We start from the raw sequence: 25,130 nt of genomic DNA on the forward strand, positions 1-25,130 counted from the left end.
ATCATCTACTTTCAAAAAATGTACACATTGATGAAATTTGTGAGAAGACTTTCCAGACACGACTCGAAAAGGAGCTCACATATGTTCCAGTAGTCTAACCACCAGATCGAAATTCTCCATTTGTAATAATGTGTAATGCTTTTGTTGTGCAATAGGAGTTGTTTTTTTTTTTGCAAATACTAATAGCATTAGGAGTTGTTTAAGACAAGGAATTGATAAACTATTCTACCACTAAAAAAGAATTATTAGTTGTAGTAATTTGATTGGGAAAGATTTTGTCCTTCCTTTCTAGCTTGAGCTAGAAATTTAAGATAAAAAAGATAAAAAAGATAAAAACAATGTAGTTGTTCAACCAACAACCCTTGATTGGAGTGGCTAAGTGCTTTAGTCTTCGAAGCACGCTAACAATTCAAAGAAAAAAAAAAACAGTTTTGTAGGGGCCCTCCATTCTTGTTAAAAAGGCCCCTCGTGAATTCGGTACGAACCCATGTATTTACAAGAGACTATTCGGTACGAGTCCACCGAATTCACAAGAGACTATTCAGTACGAATGTCCCGAAATTCACTCCAGTACGAATGTCCCCAAAAAAAAATGTAGTGGTTGAACACTTGTCACGGTTGCTACTCCAACAATCTTCCTCATCTCTCTGTTCTTTCTCTCGTCTTCACCGTCATCACCACCACTGTCACCATTACTAGCATCACCATCTTCATATTCTTTCTTTATCATTTCTACTCATTGTCCAAAATAACGAAGAAAAATCTCGTGTGCCCATAAAATTTCTCTTGTTCTCCCTGTGGGTACCTGGAACTAAGATTAGGACCAGATATATCAAACTTTCATCCTCAAAATGCCGGCCCAATATAGGCTACTTCAGATTATAGTGGTTCCAAAACAGTTGCCTTCTCTTGCAGGTAATGGCGGTTTGGAGGTAGTAAAAGAATTGGGCCGTGGGCCATCGAATAATCATGGTATTTGTAATCTCTATTAGATACTTATATCCCAACATCTCATAATCATCATTTTTGGTATCATTCTCAAAAAGTTGGTCTTTGCTTTCTACCTATAAACAAATTCACTTAAGATATTTTCTTTGTTTGATTTGTTTTCAGGCTACAATCTAATTCTAGTTAAAGTTGAAGTTTCAAAATCAAGAGGAGTAATGAAAAGGTAACCTTTTGGCAAAATTAGGAGATGGGTTTTGGTCTTAAAGAAAGAAACAAAAACAACAAGATTTTATCCTAAAAAATTATTATATAAGAAAAAAAATTGGTAATTGAAAATATAGAACAATTCATCTCTCATAAGTTAGATTTATCTTTTTACCCTGAGCCAATATTGTGGGAACTATATGGGTGAATATGATGACATCTAAAAACCTAATTTTGTTTCACCCACCCTCTATGTAGGTGGACAAACCCATTTGACTTTCTTGTTAGATTATCTCATGTGGAAATCATTTTTTGAAAACGTTAAAATTATATTCAAATATCCTAGAGTAAATAATAGTTACAAAAGCGTTTAAAATTATAGTTGTTTCAGATGTTCCAAGTTCGATCTCATAAAAGAGAAATCATTTTCAGGTCTCTTAATTAGGGCGATCTTTAAATGTTGATATGTGGCCTTTAAGGGTTCAAGATGTCTTAAATCAGATTGTTATTGTATTTATTCAATTCATGGATCTTCAAGAATCTTTGTATTATTTCTTCATTACTAATGTCTTGTAATGATACTTGTAGTTTATGTCAATGTTTAAAACTATGCAACCCCTCCATAACATGTAAAGTCACTTTTCACGGGGTAGGAATGGATTCCACTTGAACAAAACACACATGGTAATGAAAATATCTAATACGATATTTTAAGTTTATCTAGTAGTCCTATGCATCCATATAAACCAGTTTACGATAAAAAAAATGCTTGTTTCAATATCGTAGAAATTTGTCCGTGCATTTTCAATTTAGGAAGGTCTTTGTCATCATACCTGTAGACATCTAGTTATAGTTTGTGGGTCATGAAACATAAATGTAAAAAATCGTAGTGTACGTGTCTCGAAAATTTTTGATATAAATAATTTGGTGGACACTTGTTCTTCACTCCGATCCATTGGGAACTATTCCGAGTTCCCATAGGGAGGAAGATGATGATGAATGTTGCTGTTGTGTTGCTGCGCTTTGCCTGAAAATGAGGTTTTTAGGTATTTGAACATTTATTACAGAATATTGTCATGCTTCTTAACTCTTATTACTAACTATCTTAGCTAGAAGAGTCTTCTGTTTTCAGGAGGAAGATGGATTTTGTGGTTATGGTAGTAGTGATGAATGAAGATGACTACCTTATGGCCCCACAACTTGCCCTTTCAAGTTCAACAAGAGCTAGCTCATATTGATGATATAAGAATTTCACCACAAATAACTCCTGCATATATTTCCCCTCGTGATTTAATTACTTTAGTAACTAGTCATTGCATTAACTTCTTTACTTTCTTATCTTAGTCTTTATAGTATTACATGTTTAATCTTTTGATACCAATTTATCTCTTACACCCTCCCTTTGGTCCTTTGGGTGGCCTTCGGATTGCCCCAGTCCGGGAAGCACGAAGAAGAAAGCGGACTAAGAGTAATTTTTGGGGGCACTTATAGACTTTCTCTCTTTTTTTTTATCAATATTTGTTTACTGGCGTAATGATCGACAACAAAAGATATGTCGTCATTTTTTACTTTTACGACATGTGTAATAATAATAATATATAGGGAAATTTTGCCAAAACTCCCTAAAAACTTTGGCCTTTGGTTAAAAAGGATTGGACAATTTTTTATGGGCTTCAGCTCCCTGTGGCATTTTTTTAAATTATCTAATATAGAGAAAAGACAAAACTGACCTTATTGCAAACTAGTTTGCAAACCAGTTTGCAAATCAATTTGCAAACCAGTTTGCAAACCAATTTGCAAACCAGTTTGCAAACCAATTTGCAAAGCAGTGCAAACTAGTTTGCAAGGCAAACCAGTTTGCAAATCAATTTGCAAAGCTTTGCAAGGCAAACCAGATTGCAAACCAGTTTGCAAATCAGTTTGCAAATCAGTTTGCAAAGCTCTGCAAGGCAAATCAGATTGCAAACCAATTTGCAAAGTAGTGCAAACCAGTTTGCAAATCAGTTTGCAAACTAGTTTGCAAAGCTTCGCAAAATCAAACCCTAACAAAATAAGTAACTAAGAAGTAAGATTATATAAAATGTGAGGGTTTTTGGAAAATCTGAGGGTGTTTCTAAAATTTTCCTTTATACAAAGGTCAATTTAGGTATACAAAATTAAGGGATTTTTAGAATTGTCCTTCAAGCCTATTTCCAAACTTTTCATGGTGCCTAGAAGAAAAAAAAGATAACTTGTCTTTTTGACAAAAAAAAACAAAAAATTGGGTCTCCAGCCCAATTTCCTGTAATATATAATGGTATGTTTGCTTTTGTTGCAAGACATAATGGTATGTTAGTTTGTCAAATTTAATGGGTATATTATGTAGTGAGTGCATGATATGAGTTTCTTTTTATTGTTTTAGTTTGTGGTACAGAATGAGTCAAATGACAGATAGAATTGGTTGAGGGACATATATAGGTGATGATAAGGGATAGCTAGATGATGAATTAATAAGTGGTTTCTAGCATTTGATTTGAGAAATCGTGTGGGTATATATATCTAGGCAGCTAGGAAGAAGAAAGTGAAGGAATAGAAAAATCCAATAATACAATCTCCTATTGATCGACCAATGCTTAATGATCGACCAATGCTCAATGATTGGTTCATGAGGTGAGAGACAACAAAAAATATAATACACCGTGTTAATAAGCTCTTTACCTTTAGTGAAGTGAAGTATATAACTTTCTTTCACTAAATTTGATCTGCCCACGTACCAGGGTAAGATTCAGACGAGTTATGCGGCATAATATCAGTTGTAGACATGATGAAGTTGTACGTAAATTTGAAAATATATAAGTATTTGACCGACCAAATAAAAGAACCATTTTGATAATTGTTATTTTATGTATGGAAAGGATGTGTATTTTATGAAATTAATTATATGGTAATTAGTTTTGTGAGAGTGGAGATAATGAGAGTGGCCACTACTCTAACTCTCTCAATCTCTCCCTCTCTCCCTCGTTAACGATACACAAAATTAAGTTTCTGCTCCCTGCACAAATCTATGTAAATTGATATGAAATTCGTAATAATCAAAAAAAAAAAATCGACAAACTTTTAACAATTTATACATATATTGCTTGTGCGTGTGCAAGATCATATAATTTACCAGAGAATTGTAGAATGAAAAAAGAATTGTTGGATAATTTACAACAAAAGGGAATTTTGGTTTAAAAAATTGTCACCAATTTTAGTTGAGGACGAAAACTTTAGGGTTTAGATAAATAATAATCAAATATTGATAGACAAAAGTACCAACTGATGATGAAATAGTCAACTACCAATAGTTTATAAACACGATATTTTTTAGTAGGTGGGTATAAAACTAAAGCTCTTATTTCCTTATAATTTATGTTTTTCATTGCTTAACTAAATAAATAATTAAATGGAAATGGAAGGAGAAAACATCATGGGGTTCGTCATGGTATATTAGGTTTAGAAGACCAATTTTTAACTTGTTGAAAAGCTACGTGTAAGCATTATGATCATGGAGTACTAGCAAACAAACCATTTGATTTGGGTTCTATAGAGAGAGAGAGAGAGAGAAAGGTGTCTATGAGTTAGAGATCTCATGAGTCATCTATATATCTCTGGTTTGGACATGCCCTAGTTTTTACTAAGTGGTGTCAATTTCTTGTGTGTTTTAGTATCACATGGGAGTCTTGTGGTTTCCATGCGCATAATAAATGTTATATTGCCGGGTGGAAAATTGCAAATTTTGTCTAAAACACAATTATAAGTAGTAAATGAGCTGTGGGTTTGAGAATTTGGTCAAATTTTGGTAGGGGGAAATTTGATGGAAAGATTTGTTGTTTTGCATATAAATGTGTTTGGGTATTATTAATTTATGATGATGATGATTCTAGGGTTATGACTTCTGTTGTTCTATATGATAACTTGACTAGTGTGCATTATTTAATGAACAAGAGAAGTGAGTAAGGTGGGGGATAGCTAGCTATCTATATAGAGAGAGAGAGAGAGAGAGGTGGGGGATAGCTAGCTATCTAGAGAGAGAAAGAGGTGGGGGATAGAAATCTAGAGTGAGAGAGAGGTGGGGGATAGCTATCCTAAAACAGAAGAGAAATCAGTAATATTTTATGAAATGTGAATGCAGTGACTTGAGAGGTGGGGGAATATCATTGGCTCACACCATATTTAAAAGAGATATATATATATAAATAGCATCTCATCTTCTTCTCTTATAAAGATTCCTAGGCTCTTACAAATTTTGTCTCACTTTCAATTTCAACCCATTAAAAAGTAGTTCCCATTTTAGCAGACATGACTTAATAACTCCTCACCTGCTATAACCAATTTCATATTTTCCCATGTACATTTCGGTTACCTACTTGGGGCCTTCTATTTCTCCTCAATCTGCATCTAGAGCTACTATGAGTCTTTCAACAAAAAAAAAAAAAGAGCTACTATGAGCTTGGGTTATAAGATGGGGAGTGTATATAGAATATGTAGTTGAATAAAATAATATATATAATACCTTGCAACAATAATATATATATATGATATGATATGTAATGGAGACCATCCACGGTTACAAGAGAATCCAGGTTGTCTTTTATTAGGGTCCCCTTTTATTATTATCAATCGAATATTCATGAATCAAGTTTATCAATTTATTTTTACTTTTTAAGTTTTATTCAATTGATTTAGATTAATTTTAATGGTAGACTCTATTACTTTATTGTTTCCGCAACAATCTACATTAACTGGTATTTAGAACCGTAAAAAACCTAGGTTTTCTTTTCTCATGGAAAAAAATATATTTAGCGACACATCTCATCTTGAATGCTACCACTCTTCGACGGTCAATTTCATATAAATTTCTGAATTCAACACATGGAAGATTGTGATCTAGAGGAAACATGTGCTTTTGCCTCATGCTTCCACATAACCTTCTTACGTTGCGCCAGAGAATGCAACGTCGTGGCACACAACCTCGCCGCGTCAGCTTCACACATATGATGATGTTTTACTTTTGGCCCCCTAAGAGTTAACTTTTGCATTGTAATCCCTCGATTGACTAGAGGATCCTCCTTTGTCCGTTGAGTTCCGAACAATGTAACTTTTTATGTTTTTATGTTTTTGGCTTTCCTAAAAAAATACATGGAAGATTGGTTCAGAAATTGAGATGTTCGTGTCAAAATGTATGGTTTTTTTGGTTGAGCAACATATGTCCAAAAGAACCTATGAACAATTCAATTCAATACAATGCAATGGAGTAGATGATTGGACTACATTGAAAAGTATCTTCAGATATGTTTTTCTTCATTTGGATGAACATTTGTCATATGTAGAAACAAAGAACAAATCCAGCAAACATTTCTCCAAAGTTACTCCGATCACTGTGATCGATGATATTGAAGGAGAACTTCTTGACAAAAAGAACAAAGTTCTTTCAATGGTGAAGGAAGTAGTTTTCCTTCATCAGACCTAAACCCTAGTTGTGATATTAAACACTCATTCCCGAACCATTTTTGATTCATCATATGTAATCCTAGGAGAATAAATTCTTGTTTCGAATCATAAAATTCTTCCTATTCTATTTTAATTGGTTTCAACTGCTACAAGTAAAACAAAAAACTAGAAAGGAAGAAAGGCTTAAACGACAATCATGTCTACCATTGTCAAGAAAATTTTCAGTGATCTTGCTTGTTATAACAGTGCCAAGAGATCCGGAAACTATTGTTGTTTGGGCTCCCAATAAATCGGTCGAGAAATACGACCACGAAACTTCTAAATATCATGGAGTTACTAGACACTTTCGGAAATGGAAATTTGAAGTGCCCGTGTGGGATAACAGTCACATACGAGAAGGCCATAGACGTAAATAAAACGTGTGTTTCTTGGTCAATATGATAATAAGAAAAAAGACAGCTCAAGCTTCTATATCGTGTGATAATGAGAGTATGGGTTCTTATACGCATAACAAGAAGACAATGGAGATAAAACCAGATAACAGAATAATAGAGGAATTGAGAAAAAGAGTAGAAGCTGATAAAAACGATTTAGCAATGTTGTTGTTTGAGACAACTCTTTTAACATCTGAGTTTAGTTTGGATGACCAAACGCATTTCCTAAAAGAATTCATAGGATGTTCAAATATGGTTTCTTGATGAATTGATCAAATTGTTTCTGAGAATGCAGAAAGCAAATGTGCAAGCAAATCAAGTCACTTTCACTTCTGATTTTTCTGCTTATATTCATGGTGGTTTTGTCGAGAAGGACTTAGAGATTTTCATGGCTATGAAAGAAAACAACAGAGTTGAGTTAGCTAAAGGACATTACTTTTGTTTATCGATCTTTTATGTCGTTCAAAGAGAATTACAGATGCATATGATTTTGTTTAAGAGATGAGTGTCGACGTTGATGCCCATCACATGTTCGATAAATTGTTCTTTCGAGTTTTTAACATGAAAACTTACTCCTATGTTTTGGTTTATAAACTTCACGAAGATGAACGTAGAAAGATAATTCAAGTTGTTATTATAGAAGAGGGAAGAAACATAGAGTTATGAAGTGGATGAAGAAATTCAAGATTAATTTTTCCATCAAGAAGAATGTTGTATCTTTATTCTTTTTCATCACATTAAAAGATGACGTGAGATGTAGAAGTTTATTGGATTTTTATCACTACTATTGATTTTGCGAGATTTTTTGCGTCATGGGTTCCGGATTATAGTTGGTGATTTGGTTCATATTTGTCTTCTTCGAATTTTCGGCACCTTTCGTGCAAAATGGGAATTAAGAATTGTATTGTTGATTCTCCCTTGAGGGCAAGTTTAGTCTCGGACGGAGAATATGATGGAGACCATCTCGATTAGATTGGCCTCATGCCCAAGGTTGACGGGCCACACGGCCAAGTCGCCTAGGTCTAAGATAGGTGTTTTTATTTAGGGTCCACGAGTATACAGACCAAAAAAAATTTCAAAAAAGGTTTAGGGTCCAATCTTCCAAAAAAAATGGATTTTTAGTCCTTTTACACTTGGGACTAAAAACCCTTACTATATATGATTTTATTCCTTCCATGTCTCATTCAATTTTCGCGGGATTTAAAATGTGGGGCCGGACTGAAATTTGAAACGTCCTATTATGTACCATGGTTTGGGGATAAAATTAGGAGAAGGGACATAATTGAATCTAAACTTTCTCTCTCATCTATAAACCGGTTAGAACCAAAATCGAAACTTTCTCAAAACCAATCGTTTTCAAAAATCCTAACTAAATCTTCGGAACGCCATTACCAGAAACTAATCAAACGCTGAAAAGACGGAAATCAAATTTGGGTGTGATTTGGGAGATTTATTAGCAAGAAATAGATAGAAACAAATCATAATTTCTCTCTCCTCTAAACAGGTTTGGTAAATCAAATTTTCTCTTTCCTATTACCCTAATCGATCAGAAACCAAAATCCTAACCAAAACGAAACGCCATCACCACGGATATTTTCAAATCAATTTTCTCTCTCTTCTTTACTGATGTGGAAACCAAATCAATTTTCTCTATCATACTATGTAATTTTTTTTTCGATTCAAATCAATTTTCTCTCACTTAACTTTCAGATTTGGAAAGAGTGTATTTTCTGGGATCAATTTAGCGTGATTAGGGGGTTAGTATACAAAACGTATATATCACTTTCTCTCACTTAATTTTCAGATTTGGAAATAATATATTTTTCTAGGAACGTTACAACATTTGTTTTCCTTTTTACTCATACATAAATACACATCGAATACAAGTTATGAAACAGATACGTAAATTATGTGTTATTTATAACGAGGAAACTATTATTTGTCATGTATACAACGTAACTTATCAATTGTATATGTGTCATGTTCAATAAATTACACATAATTTTCCATTTGTAGTCTTGAGCAGGACAAACAACAGTTACACTATATTGTCGAAGAGCATATCGAAATGTTTTTGCACCACCAGGAAACAACTGACCAACTTCAGTAAATATTTTATCCCAGCCATCAGATTTTGGTTTTGTGGTCTTACTTAGATTTGATGATTCTGTAGGAAATTTCACAAGTAACAGCAAAACTGCAAAAAGAAAACATATACATTTGTCAACAAAACATATAATTTACTAGAAACGACATGTATAATGGAATAAATTATGCATACTGTTTGTTAAATTTCATAATGTGTTAGGAGACAAACAAAACTTTAGTTTGAATCACAAGATCACTGTTATGTGAAAAAATACGTAGAATGTGCAATAAATTACATATAATTTTTGAAACATTTATTGTACTATAAACGACAACTGTTTTGGAAAAAAAGTACGCGTAATTTTGAATAAATTATATATAATGTACGCAGATTTATAAGATGTTTTTAATATTATAACGTATGTATAATTTGTAACAAAATACATATATTTTACATTCTATTATAAAAACATCGTACAGAAGATGTTTGCGTAATATACTAGAAAGTATGAAAATGTATTGTAAACTACCTATATTGTACATTCTGTTATAAGAAACCGTACGGAATAACACCTGGTTCATAAATTGTACGGATACAAATATCTGATGTGAAGAAATATCAGAAAATCAAGAAGCTTAAACCTAAATCTAAAGAAAAATGATATGATAATTGGATGCGAACATAACATACTCGATTTGAAGGAAACAGTAAAGAAGGATTAAACATCAAGATCATAGTAGAGAGAGAAAATAAACCTCAAACATTCGAAGTTAATGAATTAGTAAACAAATCTTTGAGAACAAAATCAAAATCTGTTATGTTTAATTTTAGAGAGAGATAAGCAATATTAACCTGATAAACGATTGAGGTTTAACCTGAGAAGCAATATTAGATCTTATCAATGGAACGAACAAAGACTTTCACAATGTAAAACCTAATAAAAGATTGAGGTTTCAACTGCTCTAATGAAGATGAAACAAGATTTCTGAGTGTAATGGAGGTTTATTAGATGATTCGGTTTTAGAGAGAGAAAATAAACAAGTTTCCGTTATGGAGGATAATGAAGATAATGGTTAGTACTTTGAATAGAAACGTGATTGGAGAGAGAAGGTGGGAGATAAAAATGAAAAAAGATAATTGGAGATTTTGAAGGTAAATCAGTTTTTATATATAAGAAAGGTTAGTTTAGGTATTATGATTTAATATGTATTCTAAGAATTTGTGTTTTCTTTCGAGATGGATACAAATGGACTAGATATTCATTTACATTAATATTTTGGTTTACAAACCCTGTATAGGATTAGAGTGGACTAAATGTGTGTTTAGGGCCCGTGTTTTGGACTATAAGCCCAAAATTCCTTTTATTTATTTCCTAGTTTAGGTATTTTATTTGAATAGGAGTTTCCAAGTTTATGAGATTAGGATCAATAGCAATCAAGGAAATTGGAGTTTAGTAATTATTTTAGTATTTCCGATTTCGTGTTTATCTAGGTTTCTCTAAAACTCTATATAAGATAGTCTACAGATAAAAAAACATCATTATAAGTCAAAACATATTTGATTTCGTATAAATCAAACAATAGTTTATAGAAAACAAACAACAGTTTGCAGTGAGGAACAAAGGAAGGTCAATTTTGTCATTACTAGAAGCATGTAAACTTCGATAATGAGACTATTATTTTGGTTTTTCTGTTGTATTAAAATTTGAGTTGTTTTTTTTTCTCATTAAACTAAATTATTGTTAAGCTCAAACATTAATTTATTATTTAGGAATATAAAATTGAAAATAATGTCACTGTACATATTAGAATCCACTCATGAGATTTGAGTTCTAGTTGCCATGCGAACACTTATTTTCCTTTTTTTTTTCGGAGGATTCGACTAATTTTCCTTTTATTGTTCACCCAAAACTCTCCTAGAAACGGGTTATGGAAGGACAAGTTTCTCATTTGGAATGTCCTTTTGAGTTTCATTCTATTAATTCAAACTTGGTTGGTCTTTTTAACAAAATCAATGACACTAACTCTTGATATACCTAATTGGTATAGAATTGTTGTTTGAGAAATGCTAAGAGTACAAATTACATGATGTGGTGAGCATGATAACCGCCTAAGTTAAACCATTAATAAAAGAGGCTAAAGTCCAACAAATTTATTACATTATTTATACCTTTAATAACTAAAGTTCAATAAATCATGGATTTCACCTCCTCTAGCAATCGAACCTGGGACTTCCAGGATTCTAGAGTTTATGTCAAACACTTTCAACCACTTGGACAAGAAAGTCACAAATTAAGTCAAAATATTTCGTACATGCACTCCACGTTGTTCTATTCTTTCTTAATTATGTTGTGCAGACTTATTTATACTTAAACTTATAAATGTAATTGTGACAAGATAGATAGTTGGTTTACATAATGCTTTTTAGATTTCATATTTGTTTTGTATGTAGTTTTTCAAATATGAATGATGTAAGAGCATTTTAATCAATTATTTTGCTTTATTGATTGATATTTTTGTTTGTCTTACTTTTAAACTTTTAGAAAAATGCTACATTTTTCTTGTTTCACGAATATATGCTATTGGTGACAATCGTTTCGCGCTTTTAACTTTGTAAAATTGATATGGAGGAAGTAGTCAAGAAATTCATGAAATAAACCGATGCAACCAAAATGAGGGCAAACGATTAAACCTGCCAAAAGCAAAGCTACAGACATCGAAATAAAACAAAATTTTGAGTATTTATACGAAACTCTAATACTACAGAAAGATTTAGGAAACCCTAATACTACATAAAAGTTCAGAAAAGCCTAATATTGTATAAAAAAGATATAGTAGTTGTTTAATTCATTCAGTTTATCAAGAAAATTGCGGCGAGTTTTTTTGCTCTTTGTGTGTTTTGTATTATCTAAATTTTAGACATAGATCTAAAGCTTTTCTGAGTTTTATGTAGTATCAGTTGATATCAAGAACAAAATTTTTACTGGTTCAATGACAGAAGACGACACCAGAAACATAACATTCAACGACGGTTGAGGGACCATTGCTGTATGACTAGCAATTGATCAGATGGATCAATGGATGGGTCAAGTCATAGAGATATTGGAAAAATCATCTAAATATCAATCCAAACTCAACGGAAACAATCATTATCATGGAACGTGTTGAAAGTCCGCAACCAAACTGCTAATAGATATGAAGGAAGAACATAATAATTTCAACAATATGCTAACTATTCAGGAGATGTAGACAACAAATTTTTAACCCATGTGTTGAAGGAGACATCTTCGATCAAGATGACAATGCGATCAATTTATCAGACGTAACAAATGATGAAGATCATCAAGTTCGGTGGTTTTAAGGATCATAATGTTTAGTTAGAAACCTACTATGATATGTGGCTCATTCAGATGACCTGCGACTAATGACGACTGAATCATACGACGGGTTACACATAAAAAGCGTCGGCTCGATAAAAAGATTTTTTTTTAATTGTTCAACGTGTCTCGAACCCTTGACCTCTAAGGTGGAAGACTATATCTCTTATCACTCCAACCAAGAATTGTTAGCCGATAAGAAGATATGACCAATGGGAGTGTGACATGAACCGCATATTATGTCCGGCAAAAAGATCCCAAATGCACCGACTAGGAGTCGGGTCTAGGATGGCTAATTCCCCTTGGCTAGGCGCATGGACCAAAGGGAATAGCCGGGCGCACAACCCGGACCAATTAAGCACTGGCGGGGTACATGCCTCGGGCCAAGCCATGCTTGGCCGACCGAGAGTCCCAGGCTAGTGGTGCTCTCCTCTCACATCCCCTTCATAAGGGATATCCAATTTAACAGTTTAATTTCTATTAACTTTAGATTAAAGGGACATTGAAGTAAAATTGTGATTCTGCCCCAATTTACAAGCAACCATATTTGATGTTACAGATTAGCCTTTGGGGGTTTTATTAATATGTTATTAATATATATATATATATATAAATATAAATATAATTAGCAGTTTCTGTTGGTATATTTAGTTGTTGAATCCTACCTAAATAATCACATGGCATAAATTATTTTTAAATAGTAGTTAAGTATAAATTAGGAAATTAAAGGATTAGTGCTGATTAATTAATGAAACTGATCAGAGATGCCGTATCTTAGTTAATTACTTATAATTAAGGTGGATATTGCTTATTAATGGTCGGCTATTAGTAACCCCACAAGCCACAACTCAAATTGATCCTCTTGTTGCTTTCATTTTCGTTTGTGTTTTTCTCTTGCTTCAGTTCATCAGCAACTCAAAAGTTCGACACAGACAGTAGTAGATCCAAATATATTATTTCTCCCCGCAAAGAATCAAAATATTGAAAATTAAATGTAAAGAATCAGTATGACCATGACATGAAGATGTTTGTTATAAAGTTCACCTAATAATATATGTTTTAGAGAATATACTAAACTTTACCCTTCTAAAAACACCCAAAAACTTAGTGAATCAAACTTTACTCTTCCAGAAAAAGAAAAAATTTGTGGATTTGTAGATATATAGATAAATAGATAGAATTGACTGAGTGAAGTATGATTAGGGGGAGTCCTTTTGATGATATAGACTGAAAGAAAGAGTCAAACATTGGGGATTGTACATAGGAAATTTGAGAGAGAGGAGCAAATTTTGGGCGTGATAGAAGGGAAACATTCCGGATTAGTTGTAAGTAATTTTTGTTCGTGTTCATAAAAAAAAAAGTAATTTTAGTTCGAGCTATTCAAATTCAAGGATCAAATGCTAAATATAGCTAAAATTTATTGTCTTCATCTTTATCACCAGCTCGCCTACGACAACTCATCTTCATTTGGCGATCACCATTTTCTCGGACAACTGTTGGAATCAGATATTTGCTAGGGTTCGTTTTCATCTATTTTGAAGTCTCTAAAGGTGTCGCAGTTAGCAATTCTCCAGTGCGTTGGACTCCTCTCGTCAAAGTCTTGAATGTAGACCAAAGGTTCTACAGTTAGTACTGTAACACAACAACCTCGAAAGGAAGTACCATCACAATAATGAAAGGAAGTCCTTTCTCTTTCTTTCTTTTTTTTTTCACAACATCAGTAGAGAAATTTTGGAACAGTTGGTCACACCAATCTGGATAACAGTAACAGCAAAATAATAATCTGTAACCGAGTAAGAAACGTGGAGGATAAGACGGTGAAGTGATAAGGTGTCGTGGAGAGAGACGACCAGTAAAAATAGTATAATCCAGTATGATAAGGAGTTTTATTACTTGGGGCCATGGGCTTATAGTCCTGAATAAATCCAAAAAGACTTTCGAGTTCAAGCTTAGCAATAACTGAAATTTTAGTCTTATAAGTGTTCCGCACATAATAACTTCACAAAAGAAAACACGTTACTCTTAAAGTCCCATTTGCATTTTCCGTCCAAACAAATTTTCTTTTTAATTTGAGAAAAATATGTTATGTAAGAAGATTACTCATTTGAAGTGTATCAAATTTATTTTTGATGAAAAAATTTCTACCGGGACCAGAATTTTTTCTTATAGAGAAAATTTAATTTTTGGACTATATCTATATTTCACTTTTATTTTTTGGACCATTTTCATATTTCGATTTACCATTGGCCAAATCTACTAATAGGGGTAAGATTTTGGACCCAAAGCCCATTATTTTCTATCTTTTTTCTATTTTTCCCAAGCCTAAGTCCAACCCAACTTGGGTCGGTCCGGCGCCCGTTTAGAACCACTCCCTGTTCTCTGCCTTGAGTTTTTACACTAAGTACTTGGTTTTCCTTTGTGGGACTATAGTTAAACTTTGAACCTATTTCTCCTAGCATCTTCCTCTGAGAAAACTTGGGGGTTTTCTGTTGTTACAACAGCAAAAGAAGCAGAAGAAAGAATGAGATATTAGAGATCTAGAGAGAGAAATTGAGAAAACATAAAAATGTGTATAAAATACTCATATAATATTATTATTCACAGAGTAAATGTGCAGACACACAGAGAGATCATCAAACAAGTGAAAAGAGTGAGTATACACAGTAAAACAGAAAGCAGCTGAGCTCAATTCCTAGCTAACTATACTAAAGCTTCAAGCTGTCTCTCTCTCTTTCTCTCTCTCTCTCTCTCTAAAAACTTATCATTCTATCTTAATAATCTACTCCCCCAGAAAGTAGAACCACATAACAGAAAAGGGTTCTTTTTCGATGAGTGAAAGAAAAACTTAAAATTTAAAAAGGAAACAGATTCCGGAGACGTATCACTGAACCATCTCTCTGGTAAATCTCTTCCTCTATCATAATATAGTAAAGGGTCATCATCTTCTTCTTCTTCTTCTTCCTTGTTTAATCAAGCTTGATTTTCCAAATCCTTTGAATTAATATAAGTACCATGAAATCCATAAGGAACCCTTGAAGGTAATTTGATTGAAGCTTCTAATTCTAAATTCATGGCGTTTATAATGAGTAATTCTGATTTTGATGTCTTCTCATCATGCATGAAAGCTAATATATACCCATCATCTTCTCTCTCTGAATTTGGATCTCTTGGTACAAAATAAGGTTCCCCACCAAATTTTTTATCCCCATAGATGAATTTTTCTACTTTTCCTGTACTAAGATCAACTTTAGCTATACCTGATACTTTTGGCCATGGCTCTGCTATTGCTAAATATGCAAATTGGGTTTTCCTTCCGAGTTGATTCCGATTCACCATTCCTGCTTCTAAATTCAATTGATTACATTCAGGGATAATTGGTCTTCTTGTTGATTTGCCTGTTTTCAAATTCAATCTTATTTCAGAAAGAACACTTTTTAATCCTTCATCACATTCATTAAAGATTGAATCGGCTGGAGTCATACATGAACCAATAACAACGATTTCATCCGATTCAGGTTCTTCCCAAGCATTCCATAAATGAAAACAAAAACAATCAGGTACTTGAACCCATTTAATTCCTGATGAATCTTTAGCATATTTATCAAGAACCCCAAATCTAGCAATCTTGTTTTTATCATAAACAACTGGTGATCCACCTCTAACCAATTCAGGAAGTTTGAAAACAACTTGTTGATCTGGGATCACAACAAATTTCTCAGTAATTGCAAAATCATGCATCATTGTTGGTTCACCTAAAGGAATTTCAACATCAGGAGATTTCTCACCATCTTTAGAAAACCTAAAATATTTTAGGTAAGGTTTTTGAACAACATCATAACTTAGGGCAAATAGTTCACCAGATTGTGGGTCAAGTTTAGGATGAGCAATCATGGTGGATTTCAATTGCCCATTAAAATCAAAACGACCCACAGTTTTTAAATCACCAGAATTAGTGATTTTAACTTGATAAGGAAGATCATCTTCAGACATAGCTAATAATCTTTGATTGAAATAAACAAGACCAGCATTAGCAACACCAATACCTTGATTAGGATCAACAATACCAAATGCACCACGTGCGTAAAATAATAATAATCGAGCTATACCAGAGTGACCATGAAGTTCACCAATGGCTTTTGGAAAAACAGGACGACCTAATTTCTTTTCTTGAACAAGTCTTTGTGTTTCAGTAAACCGGCAAGAATAAGAAGCAGAACCGGATTTGATATTAACGGCGTGAATCATTCCGTCACCGTCAAATAAGTGATGACCAGATAATGGTTCAAAAAGTGGGTTAGCTCCGTTACGAACATAAACACCGTTAATTGAAGCCGGAATAGTACCGGAAACAGAGAGATTATGCCTGACTGGTTGTTCAGGTACCGGAGCGAAATTACCTGCTATTTGTACAGATGGGTCAGATGTTTTAGGAAGTGGGTTTTGTTTTTCTTTAGATAGTAAAGCTGATTCAAAAGCATCTAAAGCCATAGAAGCAGCTTTTTGAAAGATATTCCAATTTGGGTGTTGGGTAGTTGATGAATCTGGGTGTAGTATTGTTGTTATTGACTTATTGGGGTTTTGTTTAGGAAGTGTAGTAGTAGTAATTTGAGTGTGATGTGTGTAAGTAGAGATAGAAGCTGAAGTTGAAGTAGTAGAAGAAGAGTGATGATGGTGGTGGTTGTTGTTTCTAGAAGGGAAATGGATTAGAGAAGGAGATTGTAAAGAAGAAGAATTTGAAATTCTTCTTCCAAGTGGCCTATTTATGGAAATGGAAGGTTTAGACCAAGTGGTACTAGAAGTCATGGTTGTGATCCGTTTTGTTCTTCTTTCTCTTTACTCTTTAGATATGATATGAATAAGGGGTTTGTTGTAGAGAGAGAAAGTAGTGAGAGAGAGAGAGTGCAATTGTTGTTGTTGTGATAGGGAAGAAGAAGGGGGAGTTTGAAGAGTGTAGAAAGGGGAGGAAGAGGTATTTATAGAGGAAGTGGAAAGGAAAGAAAATATGGAGTGAATAAGAGGGTGGGGGAGGGGTATGGAGGTCCACCTCGACATCTAAGGAGAGACCACGTGGTGAATTTGTGGAAGGAGCACTAAACATAGAGAGAGAAAGATAGAGAGAGGTTGACATAAGAAGATGTTTTAAAAGATGGGAGAGGGACATTAATGCTTTAGAGTGTGACACGCTCTCTCTCACTAACCCTTTCCCCTTCCCCACCGTTTTCATAATCCTTTCCCCAAATCTCTATCTCTCTCACTACATATTACTAGTATTTAATTAGCCTTAATCTCTTTAATCATTTATTCTTGAAATTACTTCTTCTCTCAAATTTGCTATTGCCAAAATGGTAAAGAGATGGTAAATTATCTTACTAGCTACCTAAACATTTTTCACACGTTTTAATTTTACATTTTCCTAACAAACTTGTCGGAGGGTTCCCGCTGGGTTCCCGTTGGGTAATTGGAAAAAGAAAATCTTTTTATTCTTATTTTTTTTTTTAATATTCAATGTTTGTCTTATTTTAGAATCACCATAGTTTTTTTTTATGAGTTAATTCCTATTTGGCCCCCTACTTTGTGACCAGTTTCCTTTATGGCCTCCTTTTTTTCGTAAATTCAAATATGACCCCATTTTGTTAACACCGTCAGTTAACTTTAGTGGTTAACTCTTTTGTTTCCATTATTGCCCTTGTTATAAAAGAGATTTGAAAATTCAAATTTGGCCCCCTTTTGAGACCTTCAACGGAGAAGATGATGAGGTGGATGAGAGAGAGGGAAAGATATGGTATCTAAAGTGTTTTTTATTTTGAATTTCATTTTGGCCCCTTAACTTTGTCCAAAATAATTGATTTTTTTTTTAATTGGCCCATATCAAAAGGGGGCCAAATTTGAATTTTCAAATCTCTTTTATAACAAGGGCAATAATGGAAACAAAAGAGTTAACCACTAAAGTTAACTAACGGTGTTAACAAAAGGGGGCCATATTTGAATTTACGATAAAAAAGGGGCCATAAAGGAAGCTGGTCACAAAGTAGGGGGCCAAATAGGAATTAACTCTTTTTTTATTTAAATTCTTTTTTACTTTAATATATACTTTAAATATTAGTGAATATTCGTAGTATTATTGAGATATTTTCGCTCGTGGTGTCCTTTACCACATAACTCATAATAATAAAGTTGCTAAACATTGTTGAGTCGTCGTAAATTTTTTGAACCCCCTTCTTCTCTTGAGATAATTAAACCAAAGCCCCTAGTTTTTTTGATATTTGTGGTTTGGAGGGAGAATATGAAAACAAGTGGGAGGGAGAATATGAAAACAAGTGAGAAGAGGAAGAAAATCTAGTATGCTTTTGATGAAAAGAGATATTCATGAAAAGAGTGGTATATATATAGTGCCACTATAGTACTGTTAGTACTGTTGACAAAGGTAAAGGACCAAACAGGTGAAATAGTCTATAATTGTTAATTTCAGCACAATGTGGGGAAAGTAATAAAAGTGGTAATGAAGATCAACCACAAAATGTTCTTTTAGTGTTTGTTTCTCCCCAATAATGTTCCTTTAATGTTTGAATTTTTCTTTCCTTATTATGAGCATCAATTTGAAATCCCATCACTTGTACTCTTCTTCTTGGTTGTCGTATAGACGCGCATAGTCAAAATAAGAATGAAAAATATCACGATTTTATAAACGATTCATAAATATTCTCCTAAAATGCATGTATAGGTTTGTGAATGTGTGAATGTGAACTGTATACTTAGTATAGGAGCTCAAGATTCTCGTGCAGATGTTCTTGTTACATGAGAGAAGTGTACCCCAGATTTGATTATAAAGATTGGTATGGTGGACTCTATCTCCAACACCACACCTGTGTCACGAGGTTCTCAAGCAAGCTCTTATGAATGAAAATATTCGATAATTTCTCATTATTTAGTGTCTTATGATTCATTGCATAATTAAAGCTTCAAAATCTCACATATGAGACACACTGAACTGACATAGAGCAGAAACACTTATCTGGATTTTCAATAACTAATAAACGGCTTCACAAATCTTATCCAACTTGCAGGACTATAATAAGTACGGATTTTTCAAGAAATTAACGGTTAAACTATACGAGAAAGTGAACTAATAAGTCCTTGAAGATACTACTTAATAGTTCTATAATATGTTATTCTTTGTCCAATCCTAAATGAAAAATAATGGGTGAAAAGCTTTTCAGCCTTACTATTCTTGGTGAGCAATATGATGGGTAGAAATTGATACCAAACTCATCTACTTTTCCGTGTTTAGGATTCCCCGATTACGAGATTCATCTTATGTTGGATATGCAATTTGCTAATGCATTTTGCGCATTGAACACCATAGCGGATTGCGATTTTGGTGGACTTCACATGTAGCCTTGTTACATACATTGCATATGTGCCATTTGAGATGTAAATATGAAAAAGAAAATTTTAATGAATTCTAGTTTCTAAATTTAAATAAGGTAATGCATTATTTATGTGAAAATGCTACATAAATATCACAGACTCTCCTTATTTTACCCAATTTTTATCTGGTACAAACATCGAATAGTAAAATAAACCTCACAATGTAAAATGTACTCAATTTATAGTATATTTTTGTTGTTTTATTATTACAATAATTATCGTTATTATATTGTAATTATATCAAGATTTTCTTAGAATTACCATTATTATACTATAATGCAAAATGGTAAAATATAATGTTTACAAGAAAAAGAAAGAGAGAAAAATACAAGTTACTCCTCAACTTAGTTAGGGTCAAGTTATAGAGTTAGGTGCCCTAATCAAGGGCATCATGGACCTGTCTATCTGTTTAAATATGTCATCTTCTGTAAGCAAATCTCTTCCAAAAAGATTTTATCCTCCCATACAAATTAATGCATGGTTTGCATTCCTTCTTTGGTTTTTTTATTTGTGTAGATTCCTTTCCTAACTATTATCAAGTTACTTGCATTCATTTTATATTATGGATCTTTCCAAATTCAATCATAAGCTAACAAACAAGCTTTCTTTTATATTATTCCATTAATTTTACATATATATATATATATATATATATGAGTATTCATACACTGTGCTAACAACCTCTTTTATCTAGAAATAACTCAATCTTGCAAAGATAGTTACCTATTTTATATTCTGCAGTTGTTGGACAAGGTGCCCTACTATCACAAAATACTATTCTTAGTGGTAATATGATATTTATTTTCAAACAAAAAAATGCTTGTGTTAAGCATAAATGGTGTCAAGATAGCTACTAATTATTATAGAAAAGAAAAATTTTGAAATAGAAAAGTACGTACATGACTCTTCCTAATCGCTACAATGAATAATGTCATCTGAACAACATACGATCTAAAAACAAAACATTTTTATGCAACGGCTGATGTATAGCCCAATTGACCAAAGAGGATTTGTTTGTCGAAATGGATTGGAATTGAGATGTCTCTTGGTTAGGGGGTTTCCATTGGCTAACAACCTGCTATTTCCTTTCACAGGCGCCTGAGTATGTCGTTTCTTTTTATGTTTCGTCTCAACCATTGCCAATGAGATTTGGATCCTTAGTGTCTTTAAATTTTTTTACTTTTGTACTACATGAATTAAATAAGTACATAAAATTATGTATTTTATACGATATAGATTACAGACATGGAAGTAGACCCACTATCTCTAGTGCAACCACAAGTTCTAATTTCGATTACTATGGTGTGAGAGACCCTTCTTAACACACATAAGAAAGGATTTATTTTACTATTTTCTATGACATAACAATAGAATATTTTCACGGTTGACAATGACGAATAATTCATTTAGACAAATAGATCTGTCTCAAGTTCACTATAGGTTCTAGGTAGAAAGCATTTGATTTTATTAGTTGAATCTTATGCAGCAACCCTTCCAAACATTTAAAGCCAAGCAGAGCTTCCTCAATGGCTTAGATCTGAATTGCTCTTATTTTGATTTCTTCCGTTCGAGCTAAACATTAGAGTTTCTAAGGAGTCATCTGCCAAATCAAATGGAAATGAGAACTCTTATTCTTTTATCTATGGGGTCCAAGTGAAGCATGGTGTATCAGTGTATGTGTCTAGTTCATGGTGCCCAAGGAGCAGTGGCGAAGCCAGAAATTTTCTTGTGTGGGGGCACTTTTAAAAAGAGGAACTCACATAAAATAATAAATCCAACAATATGTATTAGCCCGTTACATTTTAATTTACTATATTGAATACATTTTGGATCAACTCAGTATAAAAGTGGTTCGTCCTACACTATAGTTATCATATTTAGAAAACGACAAATTTCCGCGATTTTTTTTTTCCAATCAACCTATTGCTATTTAATCTTCTTTGAATGATATAAGAAATACGTAGGTGAATTTCATTATATTCTTAATTATATTTTTAGGGTAATTTAGTTCAATTTTTTTAAGAAAAAAGAATTACACAATTTAATTTAGAAATATATACAAAGGAAAACAAAAATAACAACACTTGCTTTTTCGTGGAAGAACTTTACACGCAATCAAAATTCTGAAAGTAAATAAATTATATATATTCATGTTTTTATCTTATTTGATTTCTAAGGAAACTGACTATATACGGTCACGTTTTTTACTAAAATATTTTACGATTTATTTTGATTGTAATTTAATGGTTACACTTTTATTTATGTAAATAGTCAAACTAGGTAATTAACCTAACACACTAAAAGAAAATTTATATTTTATGCCAAAAAATAATTTTATTTTGAAAGAGGAGATGATTAGGAAAAAATCGTGTTACTCATTAGACTAGGTTTACCAAGAAATTAAATTACAAAATAATCGATATATTTCATTTCACGGCTAAAGAATTATATTATAGTGCGATGAGTTTTACACTATTTTTCCGTAGACTTGAAATAAATAGTGGGTTTGATAACTAGAAAAGAAATAACCTTTAACAAAAAAAAACTAGAAAAGAAATAAAAAAAAATCATTTAAGAATAAATCTATTTGTTTAGGGATAGTGTTAAGGGGAGGTCTTGGGAGGCAATAAACTTTTTCGTGGAAAAAAAGTTGGTGAAAGCAATAGGTTAGGCCTGACTAAGAATTTTTATACATGTGATTAATGAGAAATAATCGATAATATTTGTTTCTATAATTATAGAGGTAAACTTCTTGACCTTCTTTCTGAAAAACCCGAGATAAACGATATAGCTTTTGGTTCTATAAAAATATTGTAGCTTTATGAATTCTTTTAAGAGAATAAACGATCAATATAAATTTCGACAAATACAAAGACTAAGGTGGTAAGTTTGTGGTCATCCAACTCAAAACCAATTGGCAATGAGTGGAGAGGACCTATATTTTATATTCTTGGTTGCTAGTTACCCATTCTCCCTTGTGGGACTATTCTCACGTGTGGCGTTCTTTGAGCCTAACACGTGTGTTTTTTTCTTTACGGGCGACGTGGAGCACGTGTGGCTTTTAAGCCTATCACGTGTGGGCCTAGCTCTGATACCATGTTAAATTTGTGGTCATCCAACTCAAAACCAATTGGCAATGAGTGGAGAGGACCTATACTTTATATTCTTGGTTGCTAGTTACCCATTCTCCCATGTGAGACTATTCTCACAGAGATAAACGATATAGCTTTTGGTTCTATAAAAACATAGTAGCTTTATGAATTCCTTTAAGAGAATAAACGATCAATATAAATTTTGACAAATACAAAGATGGTTGAAGGAACTGGAAAAATTAAATATATAATGAGATTCTATAACCGAGGCAAGGGATCTTTTTTCTTAAGAAACGGGTCGCCTTGTTTTACATACCAACAACGTAGGCGAAGTGTCTCCCAAGATACAACGGTTTTACCTTTCAGATCGGAGGTACTTCTGATCGAAAATCGTTTGGACACTGAGTAAATAATATACTCTTGAGCGCTCTCTCTAAAAAATATTATACTTTTTAAGTTATTTTTCAGTCTGGTTTTTGTGTTTTCATAGACGGGGAATAGCCACAATGTTGAACTAATGAGTATTGAGGGAACAATTACAATAGCTATTGGAGGAAATAGTCACAACGATTATTAGTCTGTGGGACCATCCTAGGCCATTGGATGATAATCCATGTGATGACCTGGGAAAAAATCCCAACGGCTAAACTTGATTTAATCTTGCCCGTCCGATGATAATTCATCTAAAGAAAAGGAAAGGCTCATATGTTCAACTATTCAAATATGACTTTATTTGGCTCATAGAAGAACATTTATTACATCATGAAAGATAGCATTTGTCTTTGAGTCTTCCGTAGTAAATCGAACTTCTACCTATAATTGCATGATTGTTTTTAAATAACGAATATCGTCGGCTCTCACAGTGTCAAATTGTGATGAAAATGAACTTACTTTCAATTTGTTTCTCGATAGTTATACTATTCTAAAGCACCAAACAAAATATTTTATAGAAGTTTGTATTCTGGATTATTTGGAGCATTTACTTGTCGGAGTGAAAATTTTCGACTCGTAAAGATTTAGAAAGGGCAATCGATTGAAACAATGATCGCATAAGGAATCTATTGTTTTTGCTGGTGTGGGAACAAATTACATATATTGGAAAGGGTGTTTCCGATTTTTTTCTTAGATTGCAATTCTTTCCAACATTGAGCTATGACATATAAATTTTTAATTCTTAAGCGGCTTGTGCGGCCTTAATACCATCAGTCTTTCCGGAAAACCAATTTTTAATCGTTACTACATTGTAATATAGTTTAAGTTGTCCAATAAATGCGATCCATGACGCCGAGAAAATCACATGTCTAGCAATGGAATGTCGGGGTTTGTTTAGTATACACCCACTTGCTAACATGGATCCCAATCATATATTTAGTAGTATAAATAAGCTCATTCCATCCCATGAAGAAAAAGAGAAAAAATAATTAAAGAGTATCATTGATGTTGCCAACATTGATCACATGAAATCATAAAAATGATAAAGATAACTAGAAAATAAAAAGAAAGGAATATCCTACATTCATGGAAGATTATTTAAGTAAATTATTATATTCTTATATTTTACTTATTAACTCAACTTGCTTATTTGCATGCGATTCAATTATTGGAATATAATTTCACTTATGATTTTATTAATTTATCTTGCCTTTTTTTAAAGAAAGGTAAAATCTAATTGATGCAAAGGTTGGAGTTACCCAAGGCTTTGGTCAAAATACATTTTCCACAAAAATGAAAAAACAGAAGTATGTAAGAAGGAGCTATAAGTCATCTCAATTGTTTTTTTTTTATTTACATTGTTCATTTAGAGTAAATTGTGATCATAAAGGATTTCTTTGATTGCTTTACGACTACCAATGTAGAAAAAAAATCTGCTTCTGAAGAAAATGTACGAACAAATGCTCATATGTCGTGATTTCAGGTCTTGGACGTCCAAATTAATGACTCAAGCGCCATTTACATACATCTTCAATAGATTCATCCCGTCAAAAAATACAATCTTTATTTTGTTGTAAACAATTCTACATCGGTGATGAGACAGAGTGTGGTGTTCATCTTAAGAGGTTAAGCACCCTACCCTAATGAGGTCTTTT

At 32.9% G+C, this 25,130-nt stretch overlaps 1 protein-coding gene across 1 annotated transcript; it reads right to left on the reverse strand.

Moving 5' to 3' along the window:
- Positions 1-15,090: 15,090 nt before the first annotated feature.
- Positions 15,091-17,460, reverse strand: LOC147564492 (9-cis-epoxycarotenoid dioxygenase NCED2, chloroplastic-like). Its single transcript, XM_086647180.1, has one exon. The coding sequence runs from the start codon at positions 17,324-17,326 to the stop codon at positions 15,494-15,496; it is 1,833 nt and encodes a 610-aa protein (XP_086503306.1). The 5' UTR covers positions 17,327-17,460; the 3' UTR covers positions 15,091-15,493.
- Between the last annotated feature and the right edge of the window lie 7,670 nt (positions 17,461-25,130).

The sequence above is a fragment of the Eschscholzia californica genome, unplaced genomic scaffold (assembly GCF_041429995.1).
Source record: "Eschscholzia californica isolate CP2 unplaced genomic scaffold, dmEscCali1.0.p SCAF_1, whole genome shotgun sequence".
NCBI lineage: Eukaryota > Viridiplantae > Streptophyta > Magnoliopsida > Ranunculales > Papaveraceae > Eschscholzia > Eschscholzia californica.